The sequence below is a fragment of the Sorex fumeus genome, unplaced genomic scaffold (assembly GCF_029834395.1).
Source record: "Sorex fumeus unplaced genomic scaffold, SorFum_2.1 ptg000034l, whole genome shotgun sequence".
Classification (NCBI taxonomy): Eukaryota; Metazoa; Chordata; class Mammalia; order Eulipotyphla; family Soricidae; genus Sorex; species Sorex fumeus.
In genome coordinates, this window is record NW_026606091.1 from 8,717,231 (window position 1) to 8,732,392 (window position 15,162).

Genomic DNA, 15,162 nt, shown 5'->3' on the forward strand with positions numbered 1-15,162 from the left:
CAGAAAAGCAAAGTTACAGAATATGTGATCCAGACTTAAAAAACAAACCAAGAAAAAACTTCCTTAAATATCTCCAAGGGCTTTTTTTGTTATAGTTTTTAGTATCAGTATTAGCCACTGTAAGAATAGCTTTGGGCAGGAGGCACAAGTGCTGGGATTTAAGGTAGAGAAAGAAACCACCAATTCCCTGCTCTCAAGCACTTCCATTGTGGCAAACACAAAACCAAACAGAAAAAGCAGGCTGCCTGCGACGGAAATGCATTACAGCTGCGAGTTCGTATAACATCAAGCATCCGATCCAGAAACAGGCAACTGAGTCATAAACAAAGCAGGAGTGCCCATCACAGGACAGGGTGGCAGAGCCCTGAGCACCTCCTGGCACAGCACTGGGCAGTGGTGGCAGGTGGGAAGCGACTGTTCACGACCCTCACAGTCTCCTTCCTGCCTGGGGCTTCTCATCTTATCCTCTTCTCTGTTTGCCAAATGCAGGTTCATCCCAGAGGCCTGGTCGGCCTGCACAGTTACCTGTGGTGTGGGGACCCAAGTGCGAATGGTCAGGTGCCAGGTTCTCCTGTCCTTTTCCCAGTCTGTGGCTGACCTGCCTGTTGATGAATGTGAAGGACCCAAGCCGGCATCCCAGCGCGCCTGTTATGCAGGACCGTGCAATGGGGACATTCCTGAGTTTCACCCGGAAGATACTGATAGTCTCTTCAGTAGCCTGCAAGATTTTGATGAGCTGTATGACTGGGAGTATGAGGGCTTCACCAAGTGCTCTGAGTCATGTGGAGGAGGTAAGAAAGGGGCACTCTGCCTCAGATCCCCACTGCCATCTAGACTTTTTCTGTCCCTACTCTCCCTGCAGGCACTGTGTCACGTGACTGCCTCTGCACTAAGAATGATGGGGGAGGGAAGGGAAGGCATCCTAGATGTAAAGCATGCTGAATGAAACACAGATGTATTTCTCTTTGGGCTTGAGTGGCTCTCAGGCTGTCAGCCGTAAGTGGCCAACACAACTAATGCTTTTACTCGCAGTTGTCATTTCGATGTTTTGCAGTATATCTGAGTACAGCTGACTGAGAAAGAACGTTGACACTGACCTGGCAATGCTCTCAGCATTCAGTTTTATTTATCTATGTCCTTGCCTCAGTGCTTGTGATACGAACCAAGACCCAAGATGACAAAACACTACTATACCCAGGAACAGGTTTACCTAACTGATTTCCCAAGGAAATATCTATTTATAAAGGGCAAGGGTGTGTCAGGGATAATTAACACTATGGTTGCCTGGAACTGGGAAGGAGTTTAAAGGCGGAAGTCTGATCTCACTGCCGTTTTACAAATGAGCAAACTAAGAGGCAAATAAGCCAAATGACTTAGTTGAGCTCACATAGCTAGCGAGTGGTAACTGGACCTCAGCCTACTAGTTATTTCTCTCTCTCGACTCTTCCCATCTTATCATGCTTCTTCAAGCACTTAGACAATTTCTGAGGCTTTGCTTCCTGAGACTTTCCTGTTGTGACTATTATTTAGCTAAAGTTGGATATTCTCGTGTGTATTGAACTGATTTCTTTTAGGTATATTGCATTGGTGATAACAACAGAGTGAATGATTATTTCAGGTGTTCTGAACAGAATTATATTGGGAGAGGAAAGCATTAAATCAGCAATTCATTTTTCAAGATTACAGTCTCTCTTAGCACTATAGAAAATACATTAAATTCAGATTGCCACCGTCTCCCATATCTATTCCCAAAAGAGACTTTTAGGTGAGGAAATGTTGGCTGATTCCCTGCCAAATTCCTCTCACTGGCTATCATTAACCCCTCTTGGCATGTTAAGGTTCTGCTTTCCCAACTTCCCAGCAAAATTTCTTATTAACTGGTGTAATATATATTTTCCCAAACTATTTTCTAAACCAGAACATATGACATTTTTTGAAATTTATTTAAAAAGGCATGTGTTGTCATTCTTGAAAATATAAAAATAAATGTGCCTTATTTGTTCACATACAGTTGAAAAGAAATGAATCTTGGAACAACCACTAGCAAACAATCAGTTTTCTTCATTAGATCCTTTGATAAGCATGTAATAATTTTGACTTTGAGAGTCTTGTTTCTAAGTCTTCCCATTGCAGATCTTGTAATTCTGAAGTGTTTTCCTGAAAAACCCTGTTATTTTAAAACTTAAATTCTTCCATCTGATTCTGACCCCAAATTTCCATGCTCACCTGAGTTGAATAGTCTTTATCTGTAGACTAAAAAGAATGTGCTTTCAAAAAAATTATGTATGGTCACTCAGTTATGGTTCTCAGTTACAAGGCAAGCCTGGAACTTTATGAGCAGATGGAAAAATAGAGGCAGTTATGGAACAATAAATAACCAGATACCTTTTTCTTTAAGATTGTATCCATTCTGCCAATCAACTGAGGATATAAAATTCAGTGTAGAGAATATGTGGGATGTAATTAATTTTTACTGTTTTCAAAAGGTATCGATTTTGGAATAAAATTTTGGATGTTTGCTGACAATTAATCTCTGCCTGTAGGAACAGAGCATCCTTGTATAATAGAAATTGTAACATCCCCTCTACCAAGGCAATGATAAAACTTTCTGAGATACCTTAGATCTTTAACTGTCAACAGTTGTGCACTTACCTACAACTATGTCCCTGTGCCAAAGTAATATATCTATACCTAAAATGTTAGAGTTGAAAATTCCTAAGTGATGAAAATATACATGAGTTATACAGTCAATATGATGTCCGTGCACACTAAAAATTATTTCTGTGTATGGGACATGTATGTTTTGAAGTCATTGTTTCGCAATAACATTTTATTGTATTATTCACTATAATCTTTCACCAAAATATAGCCCACAAGGTTTTATATATATATAAATTTAATATAAATTTATATATATATATTTAATCATTCTTACTGAAGTCAGTCCCCAAACATACAGGATTAGCAGAAAGATTTTAAATCAATTTTGGATTGTAAGACTGGTTGGGCTAATTTTATTGTTTTTCAATCTCAAGAGATGAAATTGGATAGACACAAAAATAACCTTTCACCTAACAAAGGTAGCAACCAGAAGGAACTAGTTAGTAATTTAGGTTGCAGTTAGTGGCTGCATTTCCCAAACTGTCATCAAATATCATGTAACAATTATGCTATGCTGGGAGACATAAATACTGAAAATCCCATTTTCTGGAAGATTGAAAGTCAACCTAAACCATTCAAATCTTTGTCCTGTGTGCCACTATCATCTCCTTGTTATACTTTAATTTTATGTGTGTGAATAAATAGATGTGGTCAAGGAGAGCAGATTTAAAACTAAATAGTTTTATTATTTTGAGCTCCTAGAAGATAAAACCAACACTAAAATCTAGGTGAGGGAAAACTTGAAATTCACTTCAGCAGGAATGAAAAGGGAAGTCTTAAACCTCTTTCTCCTTTTCTCTTAATATTCCTTACTCATTTTTACTTCTGTCAAGAAAGCCAAATAACTGGAACACTCATAACTGTTAAGTGAAGTAAGACCTGACAAGTATAAGAATGAGAAGCTCTTGGAAACTATAACTGTAAGCAACATAATGTGTAACAGAACCAGGTCTTCAAATAAAGTCACTTAGTTCAACTTTAGCCAGGGTTTTTTTTTCCCCTCACTCTTGTAACTAAATGGCAATTAAAGTGATATTATTTGAAGACCTACTATATCATACTTCTGCAAGTGTTCTGTGTTGCTTTTTTTTTCTTTTTGGGTCACACCCGGCGATGTACAGGGATTACTCCTGGCTCATGCACTCAGGAATTACTCCTGGTGGTGCTCGGGGGACCATATGGGATGCTGGGAATTGAACTCGGGTCAGCCGCGTGCAAGGCAAATGCCCTACCCGCTGTGCTATCGCTCCAGCCCCTCTGTGTTGCTTTAAAGTAGAGATTCCCAAATTTCATTTTGCTCTCTCTGAAGGACCTAAATTCTATAAATAAGGCATTCACAAAGTGGAAAGAGATTCCTTCATTTATGTATCTCACAGGTACCCAAGCAAGCACTTTCAAGCCCTGTGGTCACTTTCTGCCTCAGGATCATCCTCTAAATTTCATATGGTTTTCAATCACTAACTTAAGCCAAAATATATTTCATTAGAAACACTACTTTTGCTTGAACACTACCAAGTAGTCAAATGAATTGAAAACTAATGTCCAACATAACCACTGCTCTAGATTCTGTATGGCCTACTTAGCTCTATCCAATGCCTGTCATCATTACCTTAATAAAGCCAGAATATTCCAGTGGGAGGAATAACTAATAACATCAACATTTTTGTGTATAATGTTTGCTATATTAGCATACCATGAATTTCAAATGACTCCTCTCAGCTGCAACGAGGAGAACGCCCTGAAGTCAGCATTATAGAATATGATGGAATAAATTGAATATTGAGAGTGAATCTTTAATGCTCCACCCTTAACTGGCCAAGATATATTTAAATTAGTTCTGAATCTCATAAAAAGCCTATTAAAAATTAAAACAATATAGAGGGTGCCATCATAGCCAGAGGTTAAATGTCATGGCTGATTTTGTTTTTAGGTTTGAATTTTTTTAGACAATAGGATGAAAGGCAGTTTGGAGTTTGGTTTTAAAATATCTTTTTTAGGAGCAGGAGAAATAGTGAAAGGATTAAGGCACATGGCTTGCATGTTGTCAACCCAAGTTCAATTCCCAAAATCACATGGTTCACCAGACATCTCCAGATGCACCTCTGGGTGCCCCTAAGTACTGGTGGGATGGCCTGCATAAACCTCAAATGTCCAGGTTCTGAGCAGCACTATATCCTCAGATCCTTGCACTGAACCATGAGCCCTTGAATGATAATCATAGAAAGCACCACTGAGCCTCTCAAGCACATTTTGGGGTATGGATTTACGTTATTTTAATGGTGATCTTGCTGAACTCTTGTGTTCTGACCACAGAACTGAGGTTATCAAAAGAGAGGAAGAAGCAAGGATCTAGGTTATCCAGTGGATTGTAGTGCAGGAATATTGGAAGATTGGTGGATTGGGGTATGAGGTAGATATAGACATAGATATTATATAGATATTATATATATATGCACACATACAAACACATACACACACATTGTGTGTTGACAAGCAGGATGGTTCCAGATGGTCAATTATGACAGAGCTCTGTCCTTAGTTTCCCCACCACTCTCAGCACCACTAAAGGGCAAGACATATGACCCCCATGACTCTAGACAATGATGCAAGAAACCTAGTGGAATTTAGTAACTCTCTACTGATTCTTTTTTTTTTTTTTTCCAATAGACAAGAGCTTATTTATTTTCCAGTTTCTACTTTCAATCTAAACTTTCAGGCACTGTGAGTTCTGATAAGTGTCTGATAAGTGTCTATATCCATCATTTTCTCCCTATTTGATTGCCATTATTTTCCTGGTCTAATAATGCATTGATGGGGAATATAACACAATCCCAAGATTTTACAGAGCATACAGTATTTAATATGACAACAAGGTATTGGCAGTTGCATAGTTCTTAAATATTTGAATAAATTAATATTTTGGCATTGTTCCTAAATGGGCATGAAACATCAAGACTTATCAAAGAAAATGAGTTGCTTTTAGATTTTGGTATTTCAACTCTGTTAAACATTTTTTTTTCTTTTTTTTTTCCCCCTTTATTTTATTTTATTTTTTTTAAAGTTGTAGATTTACAATTTTTTGTGCTTTGGTTTCAATTATACAATGATCAGATACCCATCCCTCCACCAGTGCCCATTTTCCACCACCATGGATAATATCCCTCCCACCCCCATCCCCCCATCCCCCCGTCTCTGTGGCAGGGCAATCCCCTGTGTTCTCTCTCTCCTTTTGGGTGTTGTGGTCTGCAAAAGAGGCATTGAGTGGCAAACATGTTCAGTCCATAGTCTACTTTCGACATGCATCTCCCCTCCTGGGAGGATCCTCCAAACATCCTTTATTTGGTGCTCCCTTCTCTATCTGAATAGCCCTTTCCTCTAGGATACCCGGCTGGCCTCTAAGTTATGGAGTAATCCTCCTGGTGCTATGTATAGTCGAAGTGACATCTACTGATTCTTAATCTGAGTACTCTACATATACATGTGTATGTGTTCCTAAAACATATATAGTCTTATAAACCAATGTTATCTCAATAATAAAAAACAAAAGTAAAAATTGATGATCATGCTGAGAAAAGGAAGTTAATGTAACATCAACAGAACATGTTTGCCAATTTACTTGACAAATTTTTGGTAAAATATAGGGCAGGTGGCAAAAGGGAAGCAACAGGACAGTGATGAGTTAGTTGGTACTATATTACTATAATACTATATTAGGTAGTAATTTGTGAAGCAATGCAGCTATAAACACAAAATTTAAATGCATTAAATATAAATTAAAGAAATATTTAACAAATATCTTTAGATGCAGTTATCTTTAAATATATATAACAATGTGTGACGAAAACCAAGGTATATAAGATTGTTCTCTCTAATCTGTTTTTGAGATTTAAATCTTCTGAAATGACTCCAGACAAATATCTATGCTATTTCTGGATCTCTCCAGCAGATATAATACTCTCTGTATTTAAAAAAATACTGATATAATAAGAGCATAAATATTTATAGGTTTTAGGGGTACATTTATACTATTCCACATCCATCACCAAAGTGCCAATATTTATCCAACACTGTTAATAGAACCCTTCCATTCACTTCCACTATTTGACCTCTTTGAATTTTTAAATATTATTTCCATTCATCATTAAAGCTCCAGTGCTAAGGTCCAACACACACAACTTCACCATTTATCAACCATAGGACTTTAGAACATCATTTTACATTAAATCTCAGTTTATTTATATGAAAATGAAAATTTATATGAAAAAGTTATATGAAAATAATGTATGCCTCATGGATCTTGACAGTGTTTAAGATGCACATCAAACTCTTAGATTCTGTACCTGACTGGCCCTCTATTCTTTGTGGAATTTTTACTGTAGAAAACTAGGATGGGAGATGCATGCTGAAAGTAGACTATAGACCGAACATGATTGCCACTCAATGCCTCTTTTGCAAACCACAGCACCCAAAAGGAGAGAGAGAACAAAAGGGAATGCCCTTCCACAGAGGCAGGGTGTGATTGGGGGAATGGGGGGTGGGAGGGATACTGGGATTAGGGGTGGTGGAGAAGGGGCACTGGTGGAGGGATGGGTACTCGATCATTGTATAACTGAAACCCAAGCACAAAAATTTGTAAGTCTACAACTGTACTTCATAGTGTTTCACTAATTAAAAAAAAGAGAATTAGGAAGAATGAGATGTCTCTCATAGAGTTGCCTGATTAAAGATTTCTTTATTCCACAATTGTCTCAGCAAAGGATCCCACACTCCACCTTATAAGAACAGATCCCAACTTGGTACCCTCTGACTAAGGGGCACACAGATGTCACTTGAAATGTTGTTTTCTGTTGTAAAGAAGATTGTTTCTATTCATGCAGAGAAGATGGGGACAATTATGTGCCTCGTTTACTTTTTTTTCTTGTTCAAACTTCCAGAACTTCCCTGGGTCACTACAGAAAACAACCGGACTAAAAAGAAAAGCAGTAAAGACCCCAGAAGCACAGCAATTTGTAGAAATTTGGATATTAAAATGTATCTTTAGATTTCCCTTGCACAAAAATCTCCTGTTCATTAAAAGATAATGTGTACCTCCCCAGCCCAAAGTTCTAGTACCTACACAAAGGGAAACCTAGCAGCTGGATCCTGTATCCTTTCTCCCACAGAACCATCTCTCATGGTGTCCCTCTAAAATCTAACCCCAAAACCAAGCTACTGCATTAGCACATCTATGCAAAGAAGTTAATTTTTATATATTCTATATTAGAGGTACCAGGCCTCACATTTCTTCACCTCTCCATAACTCACTGTAAATGAACAAAGACATCATAACTGTAGGCTCCTAACCACACAACAACACACAAGAAACTACTCCAAACTGCAAAGGTTGCAATGGTGAAGCAACGTATGAACCCAACAGGGTTAGTTAGTCAAGTTGCTAGCCCAGATAATCCAACCAGTTATAATGAGCTACATAATCTCTCTGACAAGGAATTTAGAATGGAACTATTAAGGATGCATAAATAGGTCAAAGAAACGATGAAAAACACAGCCAATAGAATACAAGTAGATATGAGAACAGAAATTAGAAAAACACAAATGAAAATAACAAGCAGAAATGACAAACTTGGTAGGTGAAATGAAAAACAGAGTCAGTGTGCTAAAATGAGGTGCAGAGAATCTCCAGACAATAATAGAAGATGGAAAAGAGCCCCAATATAAACCAACAGATGACAGGAGAACATCAGGCTGAATTCAAGAGGAATAATATAAGAATCATTGGGGTTCCAGAGAGGCAGGAAGAAAACCCTGATGAAGGAGCAACTGTCAAAGCCATCATTGCTTAGAAGTTCCCAGAGCTGAAGAGTGTATGCATCTAGATCCAGGAAGCCCGAAGAGTACCAGCTAAGAGAAATCCAAATAAAATTGCTCCAAGACACATCCTAATCAGAATAACAAAAACCATAGGTAGAAAAAAAACCATAGGTAGAGATGAATACTGAAAGCAGCAAGATCAAAGAAGAAAATTACTTACAAAGGAGCATCTTTAAGAATTACAGCAGACTTATCAGATAAAACCCTCAGGGACCTAAGACAGTGGTGGGATATAGTGAAAAAATTCAATGAAATAAACCCAGAATATATTATCCAGCCAGACTTTTACTCATATTTGAAGGAACAATACATAACTTCACAGATAAACAACAACTTACAGACTTTGCATACACAAAATCATTGTTACAAGAACTAAATGGGCTACTTTAAGATAAGACAAGCCCCAGTAATATACTAAACTTCAGCAGAAAGATGGAAAAACCTACAAAACCACATAACAATAATCTCTCAACGTTAATGGAATAAATGCACCAATTAAGGGACACAGAATAGCGGGATGGATTAGGAAATTGAACCCAACACTCTGATGCCTGCAGGAAACATATTTGAACAGGCAGAGCAAACACAAATTCAAAATCAATGGCTTGAAAACAATTTTTCAAGCAAACAACCCCCTTAGAAGAGCAGGGGAAGCCATACTAGTTTCAAACTTCAGCTAGGAAGGTTATAAGAGACAGTGAAAGTCATTTCTTAATTATCAAGGGATCTATACATCAGGAAAATCTCATACTCCTAAATGTATATTTACCAAATGAGGGAGCAGCAAAGTACTTTAAAACAACTACTAATAGATTTGAAGAAATGCATTAATGGCAACACAATAGTAGTTGGAGACTTCAACATTGTTTTGTCACCTCTTGATAGATAAACTAGACTAAAGTTCAGCAAGGAAACACTTTATTTGAGGGGAGAAATGGAAGAAAGGGGATTAGGAGATATGTGTGTGTATATACTATATATATGGCTTTGCATCCCCAAATACACATTCTTCTCCAGTGCACATTCTCCAAGATAGACTTACATACTGGGCCACAAAATATACCTCCATAAAATTAAGAGGATAGAAATTGTATCAACCATCTTTTCAGACCATGGTGCACTGAACAGAGAAGTTAATCACACACAGAAATAGATAGTTAAATTAAACACCTAGAAATTAAACAGCTCCCTACTGAACAACCAGTGAGTTATAGAGAAAATCAAAGAGGAAATCAAATGTTTCCTGGAAACAAATGATAATGAAGATATGAGCTACCAGAACTGTGGGACACAGTAAAAGCAGTGTTAAGAGGAAAGTTTATAGTTCTGCAAGCGCACATCAGGAAAGAAAAAAGAGCCCACATAAATAATCTAACTTCACAGCTTAAGATCTTGGAAAATGACCAGCAAAAGGAGCCCAAACCAGGCAGGAGGAAGGAAATAATAAAACATAGAGCAGAAATAAATGAGCTGGAATCCCAAAAAAACAATCCAAAAGATCAATAAAACTAAGAGCTGGTTCTTTGAGAAAATAAAAAGGATCAATAAACCACTACCAAGATTCACAAAGACAAAGAGAGAACCCTAATAAACAGAATCAGAAGTGAAAGGGGAGACATACAACAGAAACCAAAGAAATTTAAAAGATCATCAGAGATTACTTTGAGAAACCTTATGCCACAAAAATAGAGAACCTCGAAGAAATGGATAAATTCCTAGATTCAAATAACCTCACAAGAATGAACCAAGAAGATTTGGAATGGCTGAACAGACCTCTCACTATTGAAGAAATTAAAATGGGAATCAAAGCCTCCCCAAAAACAAAAGCCATGGCCCAGATGGATTTACTAGTGAATTCTTCCAAACCTTTTGGCAAGAAGAAATAAACAGAAACTTCCTCAAAGAAGAAATGCAAATGGCTGAAAGGCACATGAAACAATGTTCTACATCACTAATCATCAGAGAGATGCAAATCAAAACAACAATAAGATATTTCACACCACAGACTCTGACACACATCAAAAAGAACAAGAACAACCAGTGTTGGTGCCATTGAGGGAAGAATGGGACTCTCATTCATTGTCAGTGAGAATGCTGACTTGTCTAGCACTTTCGGAAAATAATATAGGTATTCCTCAAAAAACTAGAAGTTGAGCTTTCCTATGACCCAGCAATATGACTTTTGGCAATGTACTCTGGGGGCACAAAAAACACAGCAGAAATGTCATCTGCACTTCTATGTTCATTGCAGAACTATTCATAATAACCAGAATCTGGAAACAACCCAAGTGCCAGAGAACAGATGACGGGATAAAGAAACTGTGGTGCATCTATACAATAGAATAGTATGCAGTGGTTAGAAAAAGTGAAGTCATGAAATTTGCTTATAAATGGATGGACATAAAGAGTATCATGCTGAATAAAGCAAGTCAGAAGAAGAGGGACAGACGTAGAATGATTGCATTCATTTTACCCAGAAATAGTAAAAACATGGGCCAGGAGGATAGGTCCACAATTGGAAACCTGCCTCAGGTGCTGGGGGAGAAGGTAGTTGGGATAGAAAAGGAACCATCATGGCAATGCTAGTTGGAAATGGTCACTCTGCATAAGAACTGCATGCTGAAAGTAGATACAGGAACAAATGTGACAACCTTTTGTTACCTGTATTACAAACCATAGCACCCAAAAAGGTGGGGGGAGGGGAGAGAGAGAGAGAGAGAGAGAGAGAGAGAGAGAGAGAGAGAGAGAGAGAGAGAAGAAGAAGAAAAGTGCCTGCCTGCACTCTTTACAGTAGCCAGAAACTGGAAGAGACCTGAGTGCCCAAGAACAGATGACTGGTTAAAGAAACTTTGGTACATCTACACAATGGAGTACTATGTAGCTCTTAGAAAAGATGAAGTCATGAACTTTACATACAAGTGGTACAATATGGAAAGTATCATGCTAAGCGAAATGAGTCAGAAAGAGAGGGATAGACATAGAAAGATTGCATTCATCTGGGGGATATAAAATAATAAAATATGAGATTAATACCCCAAGAATAGTTGAGAGCAACAGCAGGAGAATTACTCCATAACTTAGAGGCCAGCAGGATATTCTAGGGGAAAGGACAATTCAGATAGAAAGGGGAACACCAAGTGGAGGGTGTTTGGAGGATCCTCCCAGGAGGGGAGATGCAGGTTGAAAGTAGACTGGACTGAACATGTTAGCCACTCAATGCCTCTTTTGCTGATCACAACATCCAAAAGGAGAGAGAGAACAAAAGGGAATGCCCTGCCACAGTGGCGGGGGGGATGGGGGGATGGGGGGATGGGGGGATGGGGGGGAGGGATATTATCCTGGTGGTGGAAAATGGGCACTGGCGGAGGGATGGGTATTTGATCGTGGTATGACCGAGATCCAAGCACAAAAATTTGTAAATCTACAACTGTACCTCATGGTGTTTCACTAATAAAAAAAAAAAAGTGCCTGCCTATATGGGACAGGCACTGGGGCTGGGGAGTGTGGGGGAAACTGAGTCATTGGTCATGGGAAATGTACACTGGTGGAGGTGAATATTGGAATATTGTATGAAACCCAATCATGAACAACTCTGTAACTGTATATCTCTGGTGACTCAACAATTTAAAAAAATTAAGAAATCTAGAAATAACCAGATATTCCACTCCTGGATATATATCTATACCCTGGAACTCCCCACAGACCCCCTTTTTTGTGAATTGAATTGTTTTTTTTATTAGTGAAACACCATGAGGTACAGTTATAGACTTACAAATTTTTGTGCTTGGGTTTCAGTTATACAATGATCAAGTACCCATCCCTCCACCAGTGCCCATCCTCCACCACCACGGGTCCCAGCATCCCTCCCACCCCCCATCCTCCCCATCCCACTGTTCCTCTGTGGCAGGGCATTCCCTTTTGTTCTCTATCTCTCCTTTGGGGTCCTGTGGTTTGCAAGAGAGGCACTGAGTGGCAATCATGTTTGGACAGACCCCATTTTAAAAAATAAGATATGTTACAATTAAAATTTGCAGGCTATCGAATGTAGCCTGCCCACAGGGCAGAGTCTGGCAAACTCCCCGTGGCGTACCAAATATGCCAAATACCAGTAACAATGATGGGTCTCATTATCCTAAATAGCCTTGAATATAATCTCAGGGCTAGGATGAAAGAGACGTTACTGGGGCCTGCTCGAGGCAATCGACGAATAACGAATAACAATTAAAATAAATAAAATAAATAAATGATAGTATGCATAACCTGTGTAGGTCTTGGGGCCATTTATTTGGCCTATTCTCCTGCATTCATGACCATATTTCAGCTCTAGCAGCTATATTGCTTGGTGACATTTCTTAAAACATTTCAGCAGTTCTGGTAGCAGTTCTAGTGGTTGTCCTCCTTGAGGGGCATGCTTCCCGAGGCACAGCTTATGTGTGCTTGCTCCCAAATCAAGTGATGTTTGACAAGATGGGCCGTCCCAAGCTTCGCACTGCTGCCTCTAACATGCAGCTTAAGTTCTGTCGATCGCAGCGACCTCCCACCAGCTGCCTTGTCTACACTTCATCACCCCACACATGCCCACTCCGGCCTGACAGTGTGATTTGTACACAGGTGTCCAGGAGGCTGTGGTGAGCTGCCTGAACAAACAGACACGGGAGCCTGCTGATGAGAACCTGTGCGTGACCAGCCGCCGGCCCCCCCAGCTCCTCAAATCCTGCAGCTTGGATCCCTGCCCAGCAAGGTAAGTGGGCAGTTGCCTGCTCTGCTACCAGAAGCATGTTCAAAACTGGGTGCATCTGTCCATGGGCAAAACCAGAAAGCTTCTTGTTGCCCGGTGTTTTGAAAACCAATTAGCATCAGTTCAAACTTTTAGTCAAATCCACTTAAATTTAATTGAAACCAGGGCTTTGGAATTCCAACCCAGTGGCCATGCTCAGGTCCAGAGGCTCCTACACTGAAGTAAGTTTGTGGCATGGCTGGTATGTGCGTATGTTGCACTTCTTCTTGCCCTGAAGGGAATATGAACTGACCGCAGACTTCATAGCCTCAGCCACCTTTTAGCCTTTGTCCCAAGTCCTCACACCAGCAATGGATTGGCTTGTGGACTGCAGGGTTCATGAAACTGGAGCATCTGGGTGGTAAAATTGATGCACTATGAAATCTGTGCACACAGCATGCAGATTCATTATGGTATGCTCTGGGGTGTGTATGTGTGTGTATGTGTGTGTGTGTCATTCCACATGCATAAAATCAATTAGAGCATTTCATTGTTCAGCCCTGCCTGGGTCTCATTATTACCCAACCTTGAGTCTTAATCAATCCAATCACTGCTTCAGTCCACAGAATTTTATGGTGTCTTGAGAGACTTGCCTTCTGATACTTTTTTGGAACAGATTTCTGTTGAAGCTAAACCATCTCATTTATGATTATAATTTCAAAGAGACATTTCACAAACCAAAGCCCCACTTTCAAGTCTATTGATGGAATGAAGAATGTTAGGAGATAAGGTTATAACCTAGACATGAAGGGGAATGCTGTTTCTGAGTGATATTTCTTTTGTTCCTGCAAAGCATATCGTGAGAAGCAAGTGGTATTCAGGAATTAACAACAGTTTGCTGTTAATTAGACAAGCTGATGTTGCTTGTCTAATTTCTCAGCCAAGTAGATGATGCCTTTCTTTGGGACTTAGAAGATACAAGATTTCAGCTATCCCCAGATAAGATTACCAGAGTTGTTGTATATATTAATTTGAATATCAGGCCTAACTTCCCCTGTCAAATGCAGGAGTGAAGAATGCTGCTAGTACCAGATTTTCAGTCAGCTAATAATTGAAGAGTACTCTAACTTCAGTCAGTAAGATTGAGTCAAGGAGTTATAAACCTGGATTAATAAATGAACAAAATTCCAAAGAGTGTTGGAATCCTGAGAAACTTTTTAAAAAATTTCCTGCCAAAAAGTCTCTGTGCCTTTTTGGCCCTCTTTGTTTTATAATTAGCTTCACTATAGACCTTCCCACTCTCCAATTGAGTGAGCCTAAGACCTCACCACATAGGCAAAGGGTATAATCCCCTACTCTTTTTCTATAGTTACTTTATACAGGAAAAAAAAAGAATGCAATAGAATAGACAGTTTGCAAAGATCTTGGCTACTAAATCATAAAGCTGAGTTCACGTCCAAGCTCTGTCACTCATATGCTTTGTGACATTGGCCCGGTGCCCCTCCATTCTGTTGCCACATCTGCAAAGTCAACTTGGGTATACTAGATGACCTCAGATCACTCCATCCTGCTCAAAAAAAATCCCATGACTTGTTATTGTTCTATAGGCAGAGCATTAGATTGCTTCTGCTGCAGCTTTCTACTGGTAAGTAATGATGTTTCTGTTCCGATTACCTTAAAAGGCCAGCGTAAGGATCTTCTAACCACATCCCTGCATTATAATGACATCCAAATGCAGGGATGAGCTGAGGTATTGCTGAGATATCAGTACCTGGTCCTAGGTAATTGGGAAAATCTGGGACATCACAAATCTTTTGGGACATCAGGGGGGAATAGAATGCAAGATGTTAGTTTCCATCTACAAAGTACTGGCTGTGGTTACGTTAAATAAATATGATTTACTCTCTGACCTT

At 39.2% G+C, this 15,162-nt stretch overlaps 1 protein-coding gene across 2 annotated transcripts in view; it reads left to right on the forward strand.

The window, feature by feature from the left end:
- ADAMTSL1 (ADAMTS like 1) overlaps window positions 1-15,162 on the forward strand; it is a 454,178-nt gene that overhangs the window by 246,858 nt on the left and 192,158 nt on the right. For both annotated transcript variants that reach the window (XM_056117099.1, XM_056117100.1), the window contains 2 exons: window positions 490-791; window positions 13,144-13,273. In XM_056117099.1, the coding sequence (XP_055973074.1) occupies window positions 490-791; window positions 13,144-13,273 (432 nt within the window). The remainder of the gene's footprint in view (window positions 1-489; window positions 792-13,143; window positions 13,274-15,162) is intronic.